Raw genomic sequence first — 21,345 nt, 5'->3', positions numbered from 1 at the left:
TGCAATAAAGAACACTGGTCAATATACAACTGAGGAAAAACTGAAACAGATGTGAGTCCTAGAACCACAAGCGTTTGAATTTGCCCAGAAATGCTATTTTAAACACTCTATATGTTGGTCTACTGTTTTTTGTGGAATAATGCATTCTTGGCATCCTTAAAAGGTTTCAATATGTTGCAAGGTTATCCAGAAAGAAAAAAGCAAGGGGCTAACATATCAACTTGTGCGTCGCGGCCCAGACTCACTGCGCCTTCAAGAAGCACAAGGGCCCGTATTAATTGCACTTAACACAACGAACCTTCAGTTTCCTTCATTCTCTGCAGATCGAGGCTTGCTTTTCATAAAACTGCTTTCCAAGGGGCACAGAGACACTCCATCCACAGAAGCTCAAGTCAAGTGGCACACTAGCTGCAGTGCTGAACCCAAATGCGCTGGTTCTGCACTAAGATTCTCTTCAAGGATAAAAGCATGTGCCTTTTCAGTTCTTCTTGGAGATGCTACACCACCAACACGCTCTAAAACAATTAAGCTACATGCATAATGCTCGAAGAATGTGAGCAATCCCATAACCAGCTTTAAGCCATCTGCTTGATTTTTTTGAGGAACATATATAGGAAAAGAGAATTCCCCTTTTGTTCTGTTACATATAGAAATCTTTTGAAGCTCCCAAATAGTTTGGTTTTGGTAAAATTCTCCACTCTTCTAACATGTAGTCACCCCTAAACTATCCCTCATGTTTTCTCAAAAACTCTCCACATGAAGTATCTGAAGGACAATTGAAACCACTTACCAATATACAAGTAATATTTTATTTTATATTCTATCTTCCATTTGGCATAAGCCTTTCGAAGTTTGTTTTTGAACCAGTGAAATATACAAATCACACAAGACAGACATATGTACATTAAAAGTACAGAATAAAGGCCATAGAAGATATACATAATATCTGAATGACAAGTAGAATATTTTACATTAAATAGTTTCTTTTAAAAACTAGGATTGTTAAATTCAACTCTCTTCATAAACATGAATCACTAGAAAGGAACAAAAAATCTGGTTTAGCAAATAAAAAAAAATTACTTCATGGTTTTTGTATAATAAAAACCAAAAAAGTGACATTTTAAACTAATTAGTGCTTTTACTTTCAAGATCTTTTGCTTGCAATTCACTGCAGCTGGGGGCAGGGGGAGCGAATATCCTTGTGCAATAAGAGCCACAGGTGGCCGGGCTGACCTGAGGGCCACTGAGCCTGTGAGGGCTGCAGAACATGCGTCTTCCTAAACTTCTAAAACAGCACAAGTCTGAGATGAGAACACAGGTGATGGTACTCTTTGCAAAGAGGTGTTGTGGTTTTTTTTTTTTTTTTTTTCAAACTAGCTGAAGATGTTGTGAGCTGGATATTCCCTAGGGACTCGGTACAGGTGCCCTCAGGTCTAACGGGCACCAAGTTCCACCCTGCAAAGTGAACAGAGGAAAGAGAAACGCTGGCAGTGTGTCCTCTCCATCCCCACCTCTGTAGTGAACAAGTAATGCCCTCTCCAGAAAGGGTGCAGAAAACGAGGGTGGACAACCAGGGGACGGAGCAGGGGAGACAAAAGGAATCTTCAAACCACCATGCCCACAACCAAGACCTTCCAGACTCCTCAGAAACACAGCTGCCTCGAGATGCTCAGCATGTAATGGCATCAGGGCCACAGCCCGAGCTCAGCTTAGAAGCCGTCGGGGAAAATCCCACTTGGATTGCAGTGGAGGACCACAAGGCTCTAGGCCGAAGAAATAACCCCAGAGTAAACTGGAACCCAGACCACTGGCTGCGCCGATATAACTATATGGATATTTATATATGTATATATATATATATATATATATGTTATGTACAAGAGACTGAGCTATCAGGTACCACTGAACCAACTGTTCAAGTCCACTGGGAGCAGTTCTCGGGACACCTGCAGACGAGCGGGAAGCGCCAGTGGAGTCTGAACACAGGAGCAGAAGGGAGAAATGCGGCCACGCCTCCGTGACGTCCATTCGCCAAGTGATGTCATGAAAACAGAAAACTGCTGTTCCTTGAAATAAAAGTGGTAGGGGGAATGAAATCCCTAAGTAGCGAGCTGTTTTCCAAGAGGAGCTCCTAAGGTTTCATTCCCTGTCCTACAATCAGAGGGGACCCAGCGGAGCTCCGCTTGGAAACGCGGCCGCAGCGTAGCAAGGTACGGAATTGGAGGGGGCGCAGGGTCAAGGAGGGAGGGCGGAGGTCACTTTTTTCCCTCAGCTAGGTTTTCTGCTTTGGTGCAAGGCTGAACTGCACACAAGTACCTTGAAGTTCGGGTTGAGGATCTGTGAATGGAATTCATGTGTTATTTTCATTATTATCATTTATTAACCAAGTATCCCTAAGAAAATTACAGTATATTTTCCTTTATTGCCAAGCCAACCTCCCTGCCCTTCTCCAAACAAAATGTCTGGTACCAGAATCATCCAGGGATCCTTTTCCAAGTGGATAATCTGATTCTCACAACAGCTTTGAATGTTAGACTGACTGACTCAATATAAGGAGGAGTTTTTTGTTTTTTAATATCTAGGGCTTCTCTCCCTGCTCCCCAGGTTTCAGTAGCTAATAGAATGGACCAGCTGTAGATGGAATGCTGGAGGACAGTGAGACATATGATAAACCTTTCTTGAAGGGATATGAGATTCTTGTTCTTAAATTTTAAATACATTTTGGAAACATTTCAGGCTGGCAGCCCCTGGGAAAGAGAGGGGTGGGGTTCTCATTGTTTTGTCTGTTTCTCAAGACCTTCCGGCTCCCCAGACCGAAGAACTCCTTTTGCTCACCACTGCTGAGTCACGCATCGCTCCGGGCCACCTCCTTGCAGTGGGGTGCTACCTGTCCCATGCGATAGCTGAGACAAAGAAAACGTTTCCTTGACCTCCAGATGTGCACACATCTCAGCAAGGGCATGTTTTATCCCCGCCCCCCCCCATCCATTATACCATCAAAACAAGTCTTGTCTTACCTTTTCAAAGATCCACAAAATAAATATTTTCTTGGTTCCCAACCCCCTTATTGCCAAATAATAATTATAATATTATTAACCACAGAGTTCTCAGATGGGAACGGGGCGGAGGGGATGGTTCCGGTTGCAACTCTTAGGGATTAAAAAAAACATTAAAAAAAAAAACCCAAACAGAATCACTGTACTTTCTATAAATAAGTGGGTCCTGGGAGCGGGGCCGGGCGGCGGGCAGGCGGCGGGGCGCCGCTACTTGCAGACGAACTGGTCCACGACCTGCGTGCACTTCTTGCACTTGACGTAGCAGCACCAGTGGAACTTGCAGTGGCAGCGCTCGGTCTGCACCATCTTGAACTGGTCGTAGCCGCGGCCGCAGCACATGAGCTCGCAGCCGTCCATGCCCTCGGACGTCTTGTTGCACAGGCGGCCCTGCGTGCCCAGCGAGCCGGTGCTCTCGTTGCGCACGCAGTAGTCGGGGCTGGGGTCGATGTAGACCAGGTCCTGGGTGGTGGGCGAGTTGAAGCGGCTGTTGACCTGCACCAGCTTGCCCCGGCTGTTGAGCCGCATGGCCGCCGCGCTGTCGTACTTCTCCTTCAGGGCATCACCCACCTTGCGGAAGTCGGCCAGCTGCAGCCAGCACGTCTTGAGGCTGCACGAGCCTGACACCCCGTGGCACTTGCAGGCCACGTCGGCCAGGCTGTACACCGTCTGCAGGGAGAAGGGGACAGTCAGCGGGAGGCGCCCTCACCTGGGAACCCAGACTCTGGTCACCAGCTCAGTCCAGGCCACCTCTCCCTCGTCCTCCAGACCTGGAGCCTTTTGTGGCCTTCTTTAAAAATTAGTCTGCAAAATGAATCAGTTCTTGGCCCCTCATTGTTACACATCATCATCATAAACTACCTGGTTTTGAATGGGAACAAGAAACAAAACTGTTGCCTCAGCTTCTTTTTTGGAAGCAGGAGACTGCTGTCAGGTGACCACCTGGACTCCTTCAGCAGCGGCCTGTGAGGGAAGAGCTCCACCGCCTGCGTCTCAGGAAAGGAAAGGGAGGCCCAGCGAGGCGTGCTGCGGCCCAACACTGGGAAGGAGGGGCCGTGACCGGGAGCCAGGCAGGTGCGCTCCAAGCTCACGCCATGGGTGCCCAGCTGGTAAGTGGTCAGGGTTCACATCTTTCCTCACTCTTTCTGTCCCTACTGCCATGGGGTGAGCCCTGTCCTAACAGCCTCTCCACTCTCATCTCACCAAATCCTCCCAGCAAGGTTGTAACCTGGGAGGGACTGGACGAGGGCCCAGTGACGCAGAGAAGGTAAGCGGCCCAGACAGTCACACAGGCTGGATAGAGGGGACCAGGCCTGGATCTCAGGTACCTTCACTCCTGCTTCCTGCACAGCCCCTATGCTCTGTGCAGGCTGAGCGCGTGCACCCCGGACCCAGGCAGACACAGATTCTGTCCTGCCCCTGAATTTAGGCAAGGGCATCACCATTCCGGGCCTCCATTCCCCATCTGCAAAGGGCACTGTGGCGGTGCCAACCTCACGGCAGTGTTACAAGGGTGAAACCAAGAGATGCTGGCTTGAGGTACTGGGCGGGCAGGATGCAATCAGTAAAGCTGGTCTGCAGGGTGACGAGGGCATGGTGCTGGGCCCCTGCCAGTCCCCTGGTGCTGCAGCACGGGTCTGGGGGTGGCCGCTGCCTATCTGCAGTGCCAGCTGCCCGGTGCTGTGCCAGTGAGCCTCCCGACCTGGCGTGCTGCTGGCAGCGGCCTGTCAGGACCTGGAGGCCGGAGCCATGAGAGGCAGCTCCTGCCCTAGCAGCCACCCTCTCCCTCCAGGGCTTCAGAAGGGGCTTTCCTCAAAGGGGCTCAAGCAAACCCCCTCCACGTGAAGGGTTTCAGGCCTGTGGCTAGTGTGGGAAAGGGTTCTGCAAACGTGTTTAACCTTCACTCCCCTTCGAGGAGAATCTGAAGCCTGATTCTTTTTCTAGGAGTCTAATGCTGTTTCCTGACCCAGTGTCTAGCTTTCCTCCTCTCACCCCTACGATCCTGGAGGAAAACCGTCTTCTCTGTAACCTCATCCACCAGGATCAAGCATAGTTCACTGCTCCAACTATAACATTTCCAAAAAACCTATGTATAAATGCTCATGTTAAATGAAATTATATCGAATGTGCTTTTCCCACTTTCTGACCCCACCTGTCTCCCCTTGGAAGTCCCTTGACCTGCTCTTCTTGGTTGCTAAGCTCCTGTGATTTCTCTCCATGAGAGAAACCTAGGAAATCCCCAAAGAAGGCTGAAAGCACCAGAGAGGGACACAGTGGGGCCCGAGTCAGCCACACCTCTGTCCTGGAGGCATTTGTGGTCTGAGACGCTGAGCGCCCTGCATGCAGATTAAGGTGATGTGTGCTGGGTAGAGAAAAGGACCAAGGTGCTAGGCTCCTGAGACAGTGGGGTGGCCGTGCCCACTCCAAGGCCTGGGACGGCTGCAAGGGGCAGAAGGTCCACCCCTGGTATAGGCACCCCAGCAAGAGGGAGCCTCAGAGAGGAGTGGCCACACTCCCCTGGAGCAACCATCTGACCCCTCAGGCATCACAGTTAAGATTCTGCAGAGTTGAGTCCTTCTGTGATCCCCCATATAGTCAAGATCAAAGTTGAGAAGAAACAGGTTACCTGGAGGGATCTGGGTTCACACACTTTCCCATGTGCTCTGCTTCATTAGGTCTAGGGACTCAGTTATCATCAAGCACTTACCACTGGTTGACACTGAACTCAGCCCTTCGGTTGAGCCTTATTAATTAGAACTCAGAAGTGGCCAAGTGTTGATAACAAGGTTCAGTCTATTGTATGACCCCAGTGAGTCCTTACAGCAACCCAAGCGACAGTGTTAATGTCCATCTAACCGGTGAGCAGATGGGGCAACGGAGGCTCAGGAACAGAGCAGGGTGTTAACCTAGATTTCTTTAATCCCCAAACCTGCAGCCCTTTACCCCTGAGCTGCAACGCCTTAGTTTAAGGAAAAAAGTGCCTGGGCTGACAGCTCCATCCCCTAATTCTCTGCCCCCACCTGGAAGTGGTTCTCCAGTCTCAGTTTCCCATCTTTCAGGTGAGGGTGTGCGGCCGGGGGGCTCTCAGGTTCCTGCCTGCCCCCTGGCTGTTACTCTGTGATTACCATTCCTGTTCCTCACCCCAAAACACAGAAGAGTGAGATCTCTGACCAGAAAGTTCCTGGCACCCACCTTGGGTTCTCTGAAAAAAATAATGGTCCTGGTTTTCAGTGCTGCCAAAGTTAGGAAAAGTTTTCACCCCTTCATTTTAAGGCAGCCATAAAGTGCCATGTGTTTAACCGCAGGAAAAAAAAGGTCTTTTTAACTATTGTGAGGGAGCTTTTCACAGCCCCACCAGGGGAAGGAAAGAGTGAAATGGGGGATGGGGTGGGGAAGTGGGCTGCCTTGGGAGGACTTTCTCTCTGGACACTTCCGAGGCCCTCTCTCTTCCCTTCCAGGCCTGATCGTCAGACCTACGAAATTCCACCCCGTTGGTTGGAGAGTTTTCCTAGAAAAGCTCTTTTTACAAACCCTCAATCCATCAGGCCTGCTGTCGAGGACACAAGGAGGGGCACAGAGAGGGGAGGAGGTAACCCGGAGCTGGGCGAGGGCTTGCTCAACTGGGCACCTACTGAAATAAATAACTCCCGCTCCCCGACTTAATCACAGCCACAGACTTGTTCCAGGGAGGAGGGCTGCGAACCTAAGCAGCATGTTTAGCTCTGGCCTGGCCAATTGCACTGGGGACTAATTAAAGAGGCGGAGAAAGATCTTTCTCAGGCCACTGCAGGCGCCCCTTGGCTGGAGCTGGCCACGGCAGGCTGCTTCCGCTCCAGGAGGCCTTTCTGGGGTGTGCACCCCTCTCCAGGGAGGACTGTGGGGAGCTGGCGGAGGGGAGTGGAGGGACAGAGAGGAGCAGGCAGGGGGGAAATAGACCGGAAAAGCTAGGAAGGGAGGCGGAGACAGGAAGAGAGTCGCAGAGACACAGGGAGAGACGGGAGCCCCGGCCCCTCCCAGACCCACGGCGGGACGGGACTCACCCGGCGGCCGGCCTCGTTGTTGTGCAGGTTCATCAGGATGCGTGCGCTCTCGTAGGAGCCCTTGGCGTGGATGCGCTCCCGCTCGCGGGCGTCCACGAACTCCTTGGCGAAGCGGTAGCCGTAGTCGATGTTGTCGCCGCAGCCGCCCCACAGCCAGTCCCGCGGCAGGTCCTTGGGGCGCGCGGCGCGGCTGCAGCCGCAGGTGGACAGCTCGCCCTCGCGGCAGGCGCGGCTCATGGCGTTGACCACCCCCGCGGCGCTCACCGCGTACGTGAAGGCCGTCTCGCGGCTGCCTGCGGGCGAGGACCGGTCAGCGGGCGCCCCGACTCTGCAGCCCCGGACGGCGAACACCTACCCGGCTCCTAGAGGGGGAACTAGAAGGCCCCAGGACCCAGGCCCTCCGCCCCAACACGCAGAAACCAGCCAGGAGGGTATTAACACCCACACACCCCACCTCTGCTCTGCCATTTCACGCAGAGCCCAAGGCGGGATGCGCAGAGATGGACTGTTCTATACACCTCTTCTGAAAATAACCCAAATGCCTAGGAAAGAAGTCACCAAGGGAAGAAAACACCCAATTGGGGTAGACTTCTTGACACTTATTTTAAACATTTGTTACTATTTTCATTCTGAGTGACCTACAGGACAGGAGCACAGAGGCTCAGAGCCACTGAAAGCCCTGGGCCCCCAGGGAAGCCGCACACTGCAGCCGCCCCTCCCTTCCCGCTCCTGTGGCCCCACTGGTAGTAACCTGGCTTCCCCTTCCTCCATTTGCAGCATCAAGTCTGACTCGGAACAAGGCTCCTGACTTCCCCAGAGGATATTTATCAACCGGTTCCTAGAGAGTTACAAATGAAACTCTGGACTCTTCTCAGTTCCCAAGCTGACCGGTCTGATGCTTCTCACTCAAGAAGGTGAGTATCTTACTTGCATAACAGCCTGCCGTTCTTTAATGTCACTTCTGCGACTCCGCAGCAGCCTCTGACTCCAAGTGTCACGAAGACAACACAAAGAGGGGGAAAATACAGTCTTAAGGAGAAAAGAAGAGAAAGGTTCTCCTTCCCTAAAACTTGTAAGGAATATCTCCCTGTCAAACAGTTCTATAGGAGCCCTATTTGTATGGAGAAAGACGGAGGTGAGGATAGACTATCTTAATTTCCAGTTTCCACTTGTACCCAGAGACATTTCTACATGGGACAAGAAGTCACTTAATGAAAGTCTCATACTACGAGGGAGAAGGGTTAATACCCGGCCAGCTGAAGCTGGGCCTAGGGGCACGGGGTGATGAGGGGGCCTCATTTTCCTCAACTATAAAATAAGGGTATTGAATTAGATGCCCAGGGGGAAAAGGCCCCTTCTGACACTGGGATCTCTGTACCAGGATCAGTTTCTCTTTAAGAGCTTTTTTTGGTGGGTGTAGGGAATCACAGCAACAGCTGACCATAGTACTCAGGGGCCATCCTGCAGGAGGGTGGCTCTGCCAACTCGGGGAACCTGCAGACTGCCGTTCCTTTGAGCTTCTGCCCCTCAATCTGCGACCACTTGTGATTCCCCTCTCAGAAATGGCGATGGCTCTGATTTACCAAACCTTCCCCCCTACATTGTAAAAAATGAATAACTTGAGTAGTGTGCTGGTGGTTGGCAGGAGGATCCAGAAAGTTCCTGTGGGGGTGTTCCATCTATCTAGTTGAATTAGCAAGGCAGAGAACATCAAGGGAGTGGTGAGAAATGAGGAAAGCAGACAGATCCTAGGGAGTGATCTGAGGATTAACACTGATAGTACAGACAAGCCTGTGGACGGGAGACTCGTAGAATACAGAGGTAGCTTGAGGAAGAGAGATAAACCATCCTCTGGAGACAGAGGAAGAGAAAAAACACTGTCCTGCATACAGAGAGCATCAAAGGGATTTTATACAAAGCACGACAGTGCTATTCTTGGCCATTTTCTTTTTTTGTCCCAGAAATCAAACCTGGTAGCGATCTCTAAGCTAGCTGGTCACTGCAGGGAAAACGTCAGCACGAGAAGTGCTCTCTGGCTGCAGCGTGGGGACCCAGTCCTCCTGGAAGTAGCACTGCATCCGGTGACAGCTCCGCCCTGAGAGATCAGCCTCTCCTGTCCTCACCCTCTGGGGACGGCGCCTTTCTTACACATCTTTTCACAGCAGGCAAACAAAGACAAGCTGGAGACAAAAGCTGGAAGGAAAGGCTAGCATGATGAAAAATGAGGAAGTTTTCATAATGAAGAGGCAACTGTGTACAGCGCCTGGACTGGCCTCTCGAGAATGTAGGTGAGCGCTTGGGGGTGGCAGCCTGCGTCTCAGACACTGGCCCCATCATAGGGTCTCTCAGGGAGGAGAGCCAGCTTCCACGTCCCTGGTGACCTCCACGCTCTGCAGTGGGCACCCACACACTTCGCATCAAAGGTGTTTCAAAATTTCCCTTAGCTCATTCTCATCTACCAAACCCTAAAGTAGAAAAGTGAAAAATGAAGGAACTTTTCCACCGTTGGGGTGGGGTTCATGTTCCTCTTCCATAAAAATCGATTGAGTTTTCCTCTCTCTCTCTAAGGCCCTGTGTTCCACCATGAGCCACCCTGCAGCAGCTGTCTGCTCTGAGAGCTCAGCCACCTGAGGACCCTTTGGCGAGGGGGCCTTGGGGATGGTCGGACCCAGGAGGGCTCCCTCCTCTGGGGCCATCATGAGCGTCCACTCCTGCCTACTTCCCATCAACCAAGACGGTGCCACACAGCTAAGGACCAGAGAGTCGACAGGGGACAATTAAACACAGGCCTTTGTACCAGGGGTTCCGCTTGTTCCCTGAGGAAGCAGGCTCTTTGAATCTTGGACCACATTTTAAATAAATCTTCAGCAGAGCTCAAATCCACTTAGCAAATGATAGCTTATTCTGAACATTTTGGCCCCAAACAGGCTACATACAAAGAGGATCTTAAATCAAAGCTGTGGTCCAATGACTATACAGAAAAACAGTTCCAATTGCTGTTTTCCTTCCTTGTTACCATCAGAGGTATATGATTTTCACTAACTCATACACATGGGGAAAACTCCCAAAGTTTGAGAGGAAGGCAGATAGAGGGACCACATAAGGCAAAGGTGAAGAGAAAGCTGAGAGGTTACTGTGATATAGCTGACAAAGATGTTTTTGGATCACTCACAATATCATCAAAATGCAGGAGAATTAAATCTTCACTACACCCCGAGTTAACCACATAAGGCAGCCCATATTTGGGGAAAACTCCTGTGTTCCTGAAGCTTAATTCCTAGATTCAGGTCCCAGAATATGCATTAGCACATTTTAATCATTAACAGGAAAGCCCTAGGAGGCTCTGTAGGCTGAGGCTGCAGACCGTTCTCCCATTCAATTAGAGGAACGGCTTCCAGTCCTGTATTATTTTAGTTTATGAAGCCACTTGGCTCCAACATCCACTGACAACTCTTTTTTGTTCTCAATGAATGCACTTTTCAGGGTTTTTTTAAAAAGCATTTTATCCATCCGTGACGGACATTAAGCCAACTTTTTATCTTCAGTCAGTATAAATAGTTAATTGCTTTGATAAATTGCTTCTTATTTTAGGAGTCACTGCAGTCATATTAATTATATGGGCTTGTTTGCATAAAAGTAAAGAGACCAAAAATATTCACTAGCAAACACACACAGGACCACATCTGTCAGACTGTAGCCTACGCTATTCAACCAAACCAGAGGCAGACTGATTTTCCAAATTCTTTGCCTTTAGCCCAGTTTTAGTGCCACCTTCTCCCTGAACAGAATAACAAGTTCAACAACACATTTAAAAATAAAGAACTGGACTGTGAAAGATATATTGAACGCTTTTAAGTTTCCAGGATGCCCTTTGAAGCAGGTGTTCTTATATCAATGGCCAACACAAATGCAAACTGGATCACTTCTAATTAAAATTCTTCCTGGGACTAAAAGTAAAGTGTCTAACATATATTTCGATAGATAGCTTTAGGAAATATCTGTATTAAGAAAATTAAAACCTTACTTACATGCCGCTCATCCAGCATTCTGCAAGATGGCAATTTTCAGTTTGATGTCTGGGCCATCTGAATTGTGGCTTAGGTTAGGAAACTTATAACAGTTAAGAGTTTTGAAGTTTAAGGACAGAAATGACTCAGCTCTCCCCATCTACTTTTGTGAAACCAAAATAAGTGTTCTGGTACTATTTTACACAAAATGCTTTTTAGGAAAATGAAGTGATCAGAAAAATGAAGGTGTAGTTGATGCCCACCCCCTCCTGATCTAATTCAAAAAGTCCAAAACTTATCATTAGACATCTAGAGGACAGGCACGAACACAGCCATAATGACAGAAGTCCCAGGCCGCCACCCTGCTGGAAGAGTCCCATCAGATGAAGCTCTAAGTAAAACACTAGAGACGTTTCCTAGGAGAAGAGTTTCTATGTAGTTAACAATATCTGAAACGATTTCCTACCGATCTGCATGACCCTGCCGAAGACAGAGGTGTTATCCACGGTGCTGCAGTTCCACCTCCGGTGTCGGAACTGATACTGGCACTCCTTGATGCCCGTCTTGGCGCCCTCTCCAATGTACTGCATGTGGTCCTGATACAAGTGGCAGAGTTTCTTCTGTCCTTGGGAAAGTCCTGCCAGTTGGCTGCAGAGAGGCTGCGCTCCTATGATATATACTTCTGACATCTGAACAGGGTTATTCATACCTAGCGACCTAAAAAGGGGGGGAGATGTGCATTCAAGATTTACGTGAACTCTCAAGGTGGGCCCCCTGAAAACATGTCAGCAATACAGAAGTTTAAGCACACAGATGCTTTTTCTCTCCTGCTTGTCCTCATGACAAAGTATGAGACGGGCTTCATAGAACTCCTCTGTTTAAACTCCACTCAGAAAACGGAGGCATTGTATAGCCCCTATCCCGCCATCTGGCTTCTCAGCTAGAGTTCTCACTCCCCTCCTTGCCCCTTTCTGCCATATACCTGAACCAAAATTTCTGATATTCCACACCAGAAATGGGGTAAAAGGCAGTCGGGGGGGGGGGGGGGGGGGGATGGGCGTCTGACGAGAGAAAATGACTCACTTTGCCCCACAAATTGGACCGATCTGCTTGAAAATGTATGAATACCGAAAGCAGACACAATTCGACACGGGTAGGAGATAGCAGTTCCTTTTGACTGATGGACGAACAGGAGGACAAGTATACAGACGGAAGAAAATTCACCCTGTTCTGGACGTTTTAAAAGGGCTCCTTATGTGACTGTGAGGGACCCAAGACAGAGTATCCGGGGAACAGAAGTCATGTTTGACAGAAAAACACTGTTCATTTACAGTAAAAAAAAAAAAAAAAACAGAACGCAGTCAAAAATAATCCTCTAGATATAATGCAGTCTACCCTCTAGGCCCCTACCAGCAAGAAACCCGCATTTAGGGACACTGAACTACTCAAGATAACCTCTTTTGATTAAATTTCAAGCCCCCAGTACTTCCCCACTTGGAGTTTAGCTATCTTCCTAGTAACTCTGCCTACCTTAGACCCTGAAAATTAGTAACCTCAAGTAACAGAAAATAAGTGTTGGAACTCACTTTTACTACCTAGAGGTAGCAAACAGCACATTTTATAGATGGGCTTACAATTATTAGAGAAGTGAATTCTGGTTTCCCTTAATTACATGATGTACTACAAGCATAATCTGAACCTCAAAAAAAAAAACTCGTTAAATTTATAGCTTCTATTCCCTATGGAGCTCAAGATAAGCTTCACAGTGTTAAAAATTAGCAAAAATTTTAATTCACAAAATTAAAAGAAATTTGATTTAAAGATACATTATGTTCATATATACACATATATAAATATATATAATATATATATGTGTGTGTGTATGACATAAATGCACCCAAATTCACGACTGAGAGTATTGCAGCATTCATTATACAATACAAACGCATCTTAAAGTAAAAGAATATGCATATAGGATAAGCTTACCACCAAGAATTAGCTTCTATTACAACCTGGGCGAAGGAGAGAAATATGGCCAAAGCCATTAGGAAGAACTTGGAAGACATTGCCCTTGCAGCCGTCCCCCAAGCAACTCCTGGGCTTAATATTCCAATCGACTTCTGGAGAGGGAAGAAAGGAGCAGATGTTTATTGCCTCTCAGATAATTTTCAAGCATACAAGTTTAAACAACGGAAGCATCCGGGATCCCTCAAGTTTACTGTTGATTGACTGCGCTTCTCCTCCGTGAGTTTTTTGATGGCAAGATATAGGCAGTTTCTTTTTCCAAATTAATCCACCCACGCAACCTCACCAGGAAATCTGATTTCGCTGGGATCCTGCGCGCGGGGCACGCCAGCGATTACAAACATGTCTCAATGCTGTTGAGTCAAAGCCCCGGTGCCAGGCGCTGCCTCCTTCCTGCTTGCTCGCGTCCTGCACCCCCTCGCTCCCTTCTAGTTTCGCGCTGTGCTGAGTCCCTCCTCGGGAATTCACTCGGGGACCCGCTGCCACCCTCGTCCTCTCCCCAACCTGGGCCGAGCAACAAGTGGAGCCGGAATTAATTCCATGGGCGAGAGGAGCGCGAAGGCGAGTGAAGCGCGCCGCCGGCGGCTGCAGAGGAGGCGGGGTGGCCGGCGCGGGGGTGGGGGGTGGGGGCAGCACGCGGGAGGGAAGGGCAAGGGGTGGGGGGCGAGGCCCCCGGGAGCGGCGCGCGCGGGAGTGCCCAGCTGGGAAATGCAGCTCGGAATTAACATCATCAGTTTCATAATCAGTTTACGGCCCGCTCCGGGGCTAGCCGCTTCCATAGCGGGCAAGGCAGCCTGGGCTTCCTTAAACCGCTCTTCGGCCAGACTGGAGTGGGAAGAAGGGGATGGGGGTACACGGGGCATAAGGGGATGGGCGAGCTGCTCTCCCAACGCAGGAAACCGGAAACCAGTGCCCTCTCCCTGCCTTCGGCCTCCGCCTTGGAGTGTATCCCAGAGGAGGGATACACCCCCCCAACCCCAGTTGTGCTGTCCGAGGAGAGGGGCTCCCTTCCTGGCCCTCCCCACAGCACTCCCCCAAAATCTGATCTTCTCACTCCCACTACCGCTCCCTCCAGTCCCCACTTCTAGCAGCTGCCACGGAGAAAGGGGAAAGGAAGCCGAGGGGACTCTAGTTTCCTTTGGTCCTGGTCTGGAGTTCATCATCTCGCCATCGGGGCACCTTGAGCGTGGTCTTGAAACTCCGCTACCCAACCCTCCAGCCCAATTCGGACGCGGTTGGGTCAGTCCCGAAAGATGAGAGTACAGGGCGAGGCCCGGGCCGGGCCGGTGCGAAGGAGCCCCCGGCTGGGCCAGAGATGCGCTGGCTCCCGCGCCTCGGCCGAGCCCCTGGCTTCCAGGGCGCAGAGGGCCTCGGCAGCAAAGGTTCCCGTCTTCAAGAATTTCGGGGGCCAGGGACGGCCTTGGAGGTTTCCGCCGCCGTCCTCCCCACTGGTGACTTCTCCACCTGTAGGCGGCGGCGGAGCGAGACGGCGGCGGGTGGGAGGAACGGCTTTCCAAATCCCTTTTACATCTCTGATAAGAGTAACCCTGCCGCGCTGCGCCACCCTCGGCTGCCAAGGGAGCCCCTTCCTCGGAAAAGGAAACGTGAACCTCCTCCAGGCTGCAGAAGGGCCTGGGCTGGAACCAGCACCAGGAAAGACTGGGGGGACCGAGGCAGCGGTGGAGACGCGAAGGGGCTGAGGAGCGCGCCTCGGCTTTCCCTTGCCAGCCTCCCTTTTGGCCCGGATTCCTCGGGGCTTCTCTAGAGGAAATGCTTATGCGGTCCTCAGTGCCCGCCACCCAGGGCTCCGCGCCCGAGGTCCACTCATCCCTAAAACGTCGCAAAGCTGGGGGGCGCATGCCGCAGACGAGAAGCCTGGGGTTTCCCCAGCCCTGGAGAGAGAAGGCTCGGTCTTCCTCCCCACCCCCGCCCGAAGTGTCAAGTTTCCTCTAGGGGAGGGGGTAGCTCGCGAGGGCTGCCTTCTCCAGCGGCCCAAGCTGCGAAGTCAACTCTCTCCATCGGGGGCCAAGGCCGCGCGCGTGCACACACTCATACACACTCACACTCCGGCACATTCACACACTCACTCGTGCACAGACACACACGCTCTCCGACGTGCTTCCCAGGCGGAGGCAGAGACCGCGCTGCGGGACGCGCGCACTTTTCCAGCTTTCCGACGGGCGGGGCACGCGGGGCGGGGCGCGGGCAGCGCAGAAATTGATAACAGATTCCGCGGATTACTGCGGATCTCTTTGTTAGAAGAGAAGCCACACAAACCGATCCCACTCTCGGCCCGACGACCTCGGGGAGAAGCCACTCGTTCACAGAACTGGGGCCAAAATGGGAGCGGGGCAGTTGGCTTCCGCGACGCGGGTCTCTAAGCCCAAGGCTGGGAGTAGGCCGGAGGTATCCCGAAGGGAATCTGCCGGGAGAGCCCGCGAGTCGCGTCTCCACTTAACCCGCGCGCTTGCCCGGAAACAGCTTGGCCCTCTTCCCGCTCCAATCCCCCGTGCAACCCAGAAAAGGCCCCACAAGTTTTAAAGACTGAAGGAACCCACAGCCAACTCACTAATACATCGAACTGTAGGGTAAACGTCCCTGCCTGTTTACCAAGAGAACTGATCCAAAAAGAGGACAAAATAAGACCTCTCCGGAGACCGTAACACGCAGGGTAAAAAGTTCTGGGCAGAAGCTGAATTCACCGAAGACAGACCAGGCTAAAAATTCTGAACAATTTCAGGGTCCGAGAAAATGGACTTTGTAAGGATACTTGGAATCTGTTTCTAGTGCGCGTCAGAGAGGAGGGCTGCGGGCGTTTGAGAGGTTCAAGCGCAAGGGAGGGGTGAGGTGGGGGTAGGGCGTTTGCGCGCCCTTGTTTCCAGCCCCAGAACAGATCCACGTAGAGTCGGCTTATATTGTCTCTCCTCCAAACCCTTCCCCGCTGGATTAAAAGTGTCCCTACCCCTTCTTTATCAACTGGTGTGCGGGCCGAGAATCCTCTAAACTAGAGGACTTTGGGGGGCGGCAGAAAGCCTGGGAAAGCACGCCCAAGTCGGAGGCCAGAAGCGCCTAAAAAGAAATTCCCTCGAGGCAGGGAGAAAATTCTTGCCCCTCAGCCACTGGCGCTACCTCACTCGGTCTGGGCAGCCCCTTCCACTTCACGTCCAGCCCCAGCCCCCAGGCCCTAGTCTCTGGAAGCGGAAATGATGGAGAAACTGGGAGAATAAATTAGATTGACCTGGGCTCGCGGTGGCGAAAAGCACAGGAAACTCTTAAGAATCCCAGCTCTTAGTGGGAGATAAATTTTGTTTTCCCCACTTCAGTCTCTCCCAAAAGCAAGGAGAGAGAGATGGAGAAAACTGCAGGAGAAAAATTCAGGGGGAGCCACAAAGTTGGGGAATGCGAGGAGAAGCAGGAGGGGATGGTGGGCTGAAAGGAGGTCCATTTTGGGGCAGCCCAGGAGGAGCCCGCGCTCCCCCAGGCCTCTAGCCTGGAGCAAGAGAGCCGGAGCTGCCCCTAGCCACCCGGATGTATCCACAGCACTGAGGGTCGGAAGGGGTGGGGGAGCCAAGAGAGGAGGTGGAGGAGGGAGTTCCTTGAGCCCAAATCAGTGCAAGGAAGGTGTGCGGCTTCTGACTGCCCTGACTCAGAAGGGACACCAAGTCGGGTGCCAAGGAGTCTCCGAGGGAAGGACAGTGGCCAAGTCTTGTTCTCTTGCCGGCCTCACCTCATCCATCCTCCGACAAGATCTCCAGACTGCAAGGCAACTCTCTCTCTCTCTCACAAAGGCACCTGGGGGGACCAGGGAAGAGAGGGAAACATCACTTCTACCTTCCCCAGATCTCTAGGCACAGCCTCTCAACTCTGTCCCAAAGAACTGTTTGTCGGCGGAAAGAAAGAGAAGGGAAATGACAGAACGCTTCAACACCCATTTTCCAGAGGTGGTTTCAACTCCACTTTTTAATAGACAAGAAACTGAGGCCGAGAGCGAAAAAGCAGCGCTGGTCCTCGGCTACAGGGTGAACCAGTGAGGGCCTCAAGACCAGACCCGAGAGTTCCTAGGGGGACCCTCCTGCTCCTTAATGTGCCCGGGAGAAGGGGTACCAACCCTTCTTCCACTAGCCCGAGCCCCATTCGCTGGGTCGGACACTTGGCCCCTTACTAATGCAGCCACGCAGGGCAGCATGTCCTCTGGAGGCCTCCGAGGGGCCTTCCTGGGAGAGTGGGACCTGGAGATCCGAAGGGATGTTCTTGTAAAGCTAGAGGTGGGCGGAAGAGGCGAGCAAGCTGCCTGCCCAGCCAAGACACAGGCTCCAAGATGTCCTACCTCAAGGCAGCCAACAGGGGGCAGCCGGCACCGCACAGCGAGAAAGAAAAAGGCAGAGGACTAGCTGAACTCCGGCAGAGGGTGCTAACCCCTTGTGCACCAGAGCGCTCGGTTGAGCGGAGGGAAACGCAAGGGACTGTGACCGAGCCTCCTGGGGAGGAAGGGTCTTCCTTTGTGGCACCGGTCCTGGCTGAGGATTTAATATGTGCAAGACCCGAGAACAACTGGCCCTTCACTCTCCACAACATGCAGGGCACAGATCCACACACTTGGACACATAATGTCCACTGCCTGCACACCCTCGGCTCCCCACAGAGTTTGTCTAGAAGCAAAATCTCTGCATCTGGCCGGAGTAGCCTTGAACGTTGGCAGGAGGGCAGTGGGTGAGGAGGTGTGATCCCACCACTGACTCCAAGTGACTTCCAAACAGCGAGCTGTCCATCTAAAGAAAGACGGGAGACGAGAAGGGGCCCCCATGCCAGACTGCGATTGGAGAGTAAAACAGGCCACGGGGTCTCCAAGTTGTGGGGTTTTTTAATAAACTTTTTGGGGGGGTGCTTTAGGAAACATCTGAATTCCAATCCCAAAGATATTTTCTAGAAAACTTAAAAGTGGAGAATCAAGAAAAATGAAAATAAGGATCGAAGCTTGGAGGACAGAGAGGAAAAATTGTTTGGAAAATAGCTAGTCATACTGCAGGAAATGTTAACTTTTCGTAAAAGTGAACTCTCGGTGACCCTCGGAGTGTGTGACTCGGCTTTAACATACAACTGACAATTAAAACAAACAAGAGTTCACAAACTGCCCCCCGCCCGCTCTCCCAACCCGGAGGCCCAAATGTTTCTAAAGGACTAGGAGGATTCCGCGCGGGGGGCCGGGGTGCGCTCTCCCAGTGGACCAAATTAGAGCAACCACCGCCAGCCCTCCCCACCCCCATCACCGCTGCAAACTGCGGAGCTCACCCAGTGGCAGCTAATAATGCTAATAACAGGACCCCATCCCTGCGCCAGGGTGCGAGCTGGCCCCCTGCCAGGCACTCTTAAAGGCACAGGGCCTGCTGCGCTTGGGTTCCCCGGCTGCGTTGAGCCGGCAACCTGGCCTCTGGCAGCAGAGGGCGGGGGTACGAGGCTCAGGAATAGTCGGCTCCTGGTCTGGCTTCACGGTCTCTCAACCAAGGAGTCCCCTTCCCCTTTCTGAGCCCCGGCCACCCACCCTCTCGGGGTCCGCGCCAGTGGGCGCTTGGTAAATATTTGTTGAATTGAATCATTATCCTGTTACTGAAATATACATAGTAAGCTACCCTTGAGTTTCTCAGGGCAAAAGGAAAGTCGTCTGCGGACCTCTCAGTTTTTCTGCGCTGTCTCTACCCCACTTTTTCTCCAAAGTCTAAAAAAGTTTGCGGAACTTTTGGTGGGACAAGAAGAGGTCTGTCTCCTGGGAGACCGAGGTAGTGCACGGGGATGGGGGGAGGGCGAAAGGGTAGGGGTCTCTGCCAGCTACGCGGGGGGTTCTAGCGTCTCCAGAGGTAGGAGAAATGGAGGGGGGTTAGGGAGAGGTGGGGGGGGGGGGGAGTCAGTTAACTTCCAAAAGAAAACAATGTAAAGAAAAATAGAAGTGAGGAGCCTCGGCGGCACAGAGAACACCTACCTTCATTGCGAGGGGGAGGGGGGCGCGGAGAGGAAGTCGCCACCAGAGCCGAAGAACCGGAGCGGAGCGTCCTCTCTAAGCCTGAGACGATCCTGCGCAGAGCTGCGGCTTCCTCCAGGGCTCGTCCGGCAGGCTCTGGGGACTGGAGCCTAAGCCGTCACTAGCGTTCGAGTCTGGGTGCCCGAGCCAGAGTAGCGCTGGGATGCGCGCGGGAACCGAGGGGGCGCCGAAGTCCGCCTGCCGGCAGCAGGAGCAGGGCCCGGCCGGCGCGCAACAAGGGAGCCGCGGGTCCGGCGAGGGCGCGCAGGCGACTGTTCCTCGGCGAGGCGCTCCCTCTCCAACGTCCATCAGCGACGGCGGTAATTAGGGCTTTCCAACCCCAAATGTGGGCGTGATTGTGCAAAAGACTTTACAACAAATAATAAAAAAAAATTCTTCACAAGAGGGTGAAAAAAACTGCCCCACAACTCAACTCTGGCCCGGGGCGGGGTGTGGGGGAGGTGATCCCTGCGCCCAGGTGCCTCCGGTTCATTCACACCAGGATCCTGCACTTTTGGTGGCTCACGCCTCCCGATCGCCAGCTCCTCCTCTATGAGTCTGAGTCTGTGGCCGAAACGTCTGCTTCCAGGCGCTGATCCCTCGGCTGCGAGTGAGTGTGTGGACGTCTGTGTACACACACAGACACACACCCAAACACACCCCCGACACACACGCGCACTGCAGCTTGGGGGCCACAGAACAATCAGACGCGCACGGTTTTTTCTCCTGGAGAAGCCGCTGAAAACGCTCCAGTCGTCATCCGAGCTGCCAGAGTCAGCGCCAACTTTTGTCCTTTCATTTTTAGGGTTTGGCAAAAAGGTGGGAGCAAACTGGTAAAAGTCGTCCCTGAAAGTTCTGCCTCTGGTGGGTTCGGGGTCGATGCGCGACTGCCCCCGGGGGAGACACCGGTTCCCCCTCCCTACCCTCTTCTTTCTCTCTTCTGGTTAGTCCCCCTCTCTTCCCCCGCCTTTCCAGGGAAAAGGGCGAAGAGGCGCGAGGGCCAGGGGCTTCGCAGAGGCTCTTCAGCTCCGGCGGTCCATGGCCGGCGTGGCTGCCCACCTCCTCGTTTGGCGCCGGGGCCGGAGGGGCGGGAGAGCGGGCAGCGGGCGGCGGGCGGTCGGGTTCCGGCAGCGGCGAAGGAGCTCACTCGGCAGAGGCTGCACGGAACCGGACTCCGGGTGGCGGAGGCGGCGCCTGGGAGCTTGCAGCAAACTTCCACGCGATCCTGCACCCCGCAGACAGACTGACCGACCGCAGGGACCACGTCCCCCCCCCCACCCCCCGGCCCTCCTGGCCAACTGCCTCCTCCTCTCCCTCCCTCTCTCCGGACTCCTCTTTCCCCTGGTGTTCTCAGAGAAAAAAAAAAAATTAAGTTGGAGAACCAAAGGCGGCTGGAAAGAGAAGGGGCGGGTGGGCGGGGGGGGGGGGGTGGATGGGAGAAAAAAAAACTAACTTTGCCTTTGCGCATGCGTGGTGAGGCCGACCTATGACAAACTCCGCAGGATTTTAAAGCCGTACCACAAGCTGGGGTGCAGGGGGGCGTCGGGATACACTCCCAGCAGGAGCCCCCTCCTCTTGGCTTCCCATCCCCCAAGCATCTGATGAAAGAGAGAGGTCCATTCCTTAGCCGCAGCCTGACAGCCGCCTGGCGCTCTGCTCTCCTTCCAAAGCCGCCTACCCGCTGGAAGGTGAACCCCAACTTCAGCTTGGACCCCTTGGCTCGCCTGTCCAAGGCTGCTCGCACAGGGCTGCACCAGGCTGCCGCCATGCCACGGAAGCTCTAGGAGGACCACCTCCCCATTCTTACCCCTGGGGGAGGGTCCCCAAGCCCCCGGGCTGGGAAAGAGGGTAAGTGCGCGAGTCCTGCCCCCAGCGTAGCAGATTTGAGCATCTGGCTGTGACCCAGTGCATCTAGAAGCGACCCGCGGTCCTGCCGGTTGGATCTTGACTGGTTCCCAATCTCAGGTGAGAAGCCTGCAAAGTTCGGCAAAATCGGGTTCCGAACTTCCAGGCACTTCCAGACACCTGTGGTTTGGGGGTCCTGCTTGGGCGGGGTTGCCAGATTGTTGCCTACACCCAGTATGCCAAGGGCGCCACCCAGGTTAAACCATGCTTCACACTGGAACACAGTTACTCTTCTCAGCTCTCGCCATCCCCAACCGAAGGTGGAAGGGACACCCACACCCCACATATACACATCACACATA

General features: G+C 52.7%; 1 protein-coding gene across 3 annotated transcripts; it reads right to left on the bottom strand.

Annotated features, from left to right (window-relative positions):
* On the bottom strand, positions 796-20,435 carry WNT5A (Wnt family member 5A). 3 transcript variants are annotated; one of them, XM_018038230.1, is made up of 6 exons: positions 19,100-20,435; positions 16,853-16,917; positions 13,087-13,220; positions 11,567-11,817; positions 7,094-7,386; positions 796-3,722 (listed from the first exon to the last, which is right to left on the bottom strand). In XM_018038230.1, the coding sequence occupies exons 2-6, from the start codon at positions 16,859-16,861 to the stop codon at positions 3,264-3,266; spliced, it is 1,146 nt and encodes a 381-aa protein (XP_017893719.1). In that variant the 5' UTR covers positions 16,862-16,917; positions 19,100-20,435; the 3' UTR covers positions 796-3,263. The 3 variants fall into 3 exon arrangements, with proteins under 3 accessions (XP_017893719.1, XP_017893720.1, XP_017893718.1); XM_018038231.1 differs by lacking the exon at positions 16,853-16,917; XM_018038229.1 differs by lacking the exon at positions 19,100-20,435 and having other exon boundaries at positions 16,853-18,986.

The sequence above is a fragment of the Capra hircus genome, chromosome 22 (assembly GCF_001704415.2).
Source record: "Capra hircus breed San Clemente chromosome 22, ASM170441v1, whole genome shotgun sequence".
Lineage (NCBI taxonomy): Eukaryota > Metazoa > Chordata > Mammalia > Artiodactyla > Bovidae > Capra > Capra hircus.
The sequence above is the reverse complement of the archived record's forward strand: the minus strand, read 5'-3'. Positions and strand labels throughout refer to the sequence as shown.

What these genes read in the sequence shown, in the direction of transcription:
- WNT5A (XM_018038230.1), bottom strand. An exon ending in CGGCAGGGTCATGCAGATCG is followed by an intron (nt 7,387 to 11,566) that starts GTAGGAAATCGT and finishes CCTCGCCCGCAG; the next exon opens with GCAGCCGCGAGACGGCCTTC. An exon ending in ACAACGAGGCCGGCCGCCGG is followed by an intron (nt 3,723 to 7,093) that starts GTGAGTCCCGTC and finishes TTCTCCCTGCAG; the next exon opens with ACGGTGTACAGCCTGGCCGA.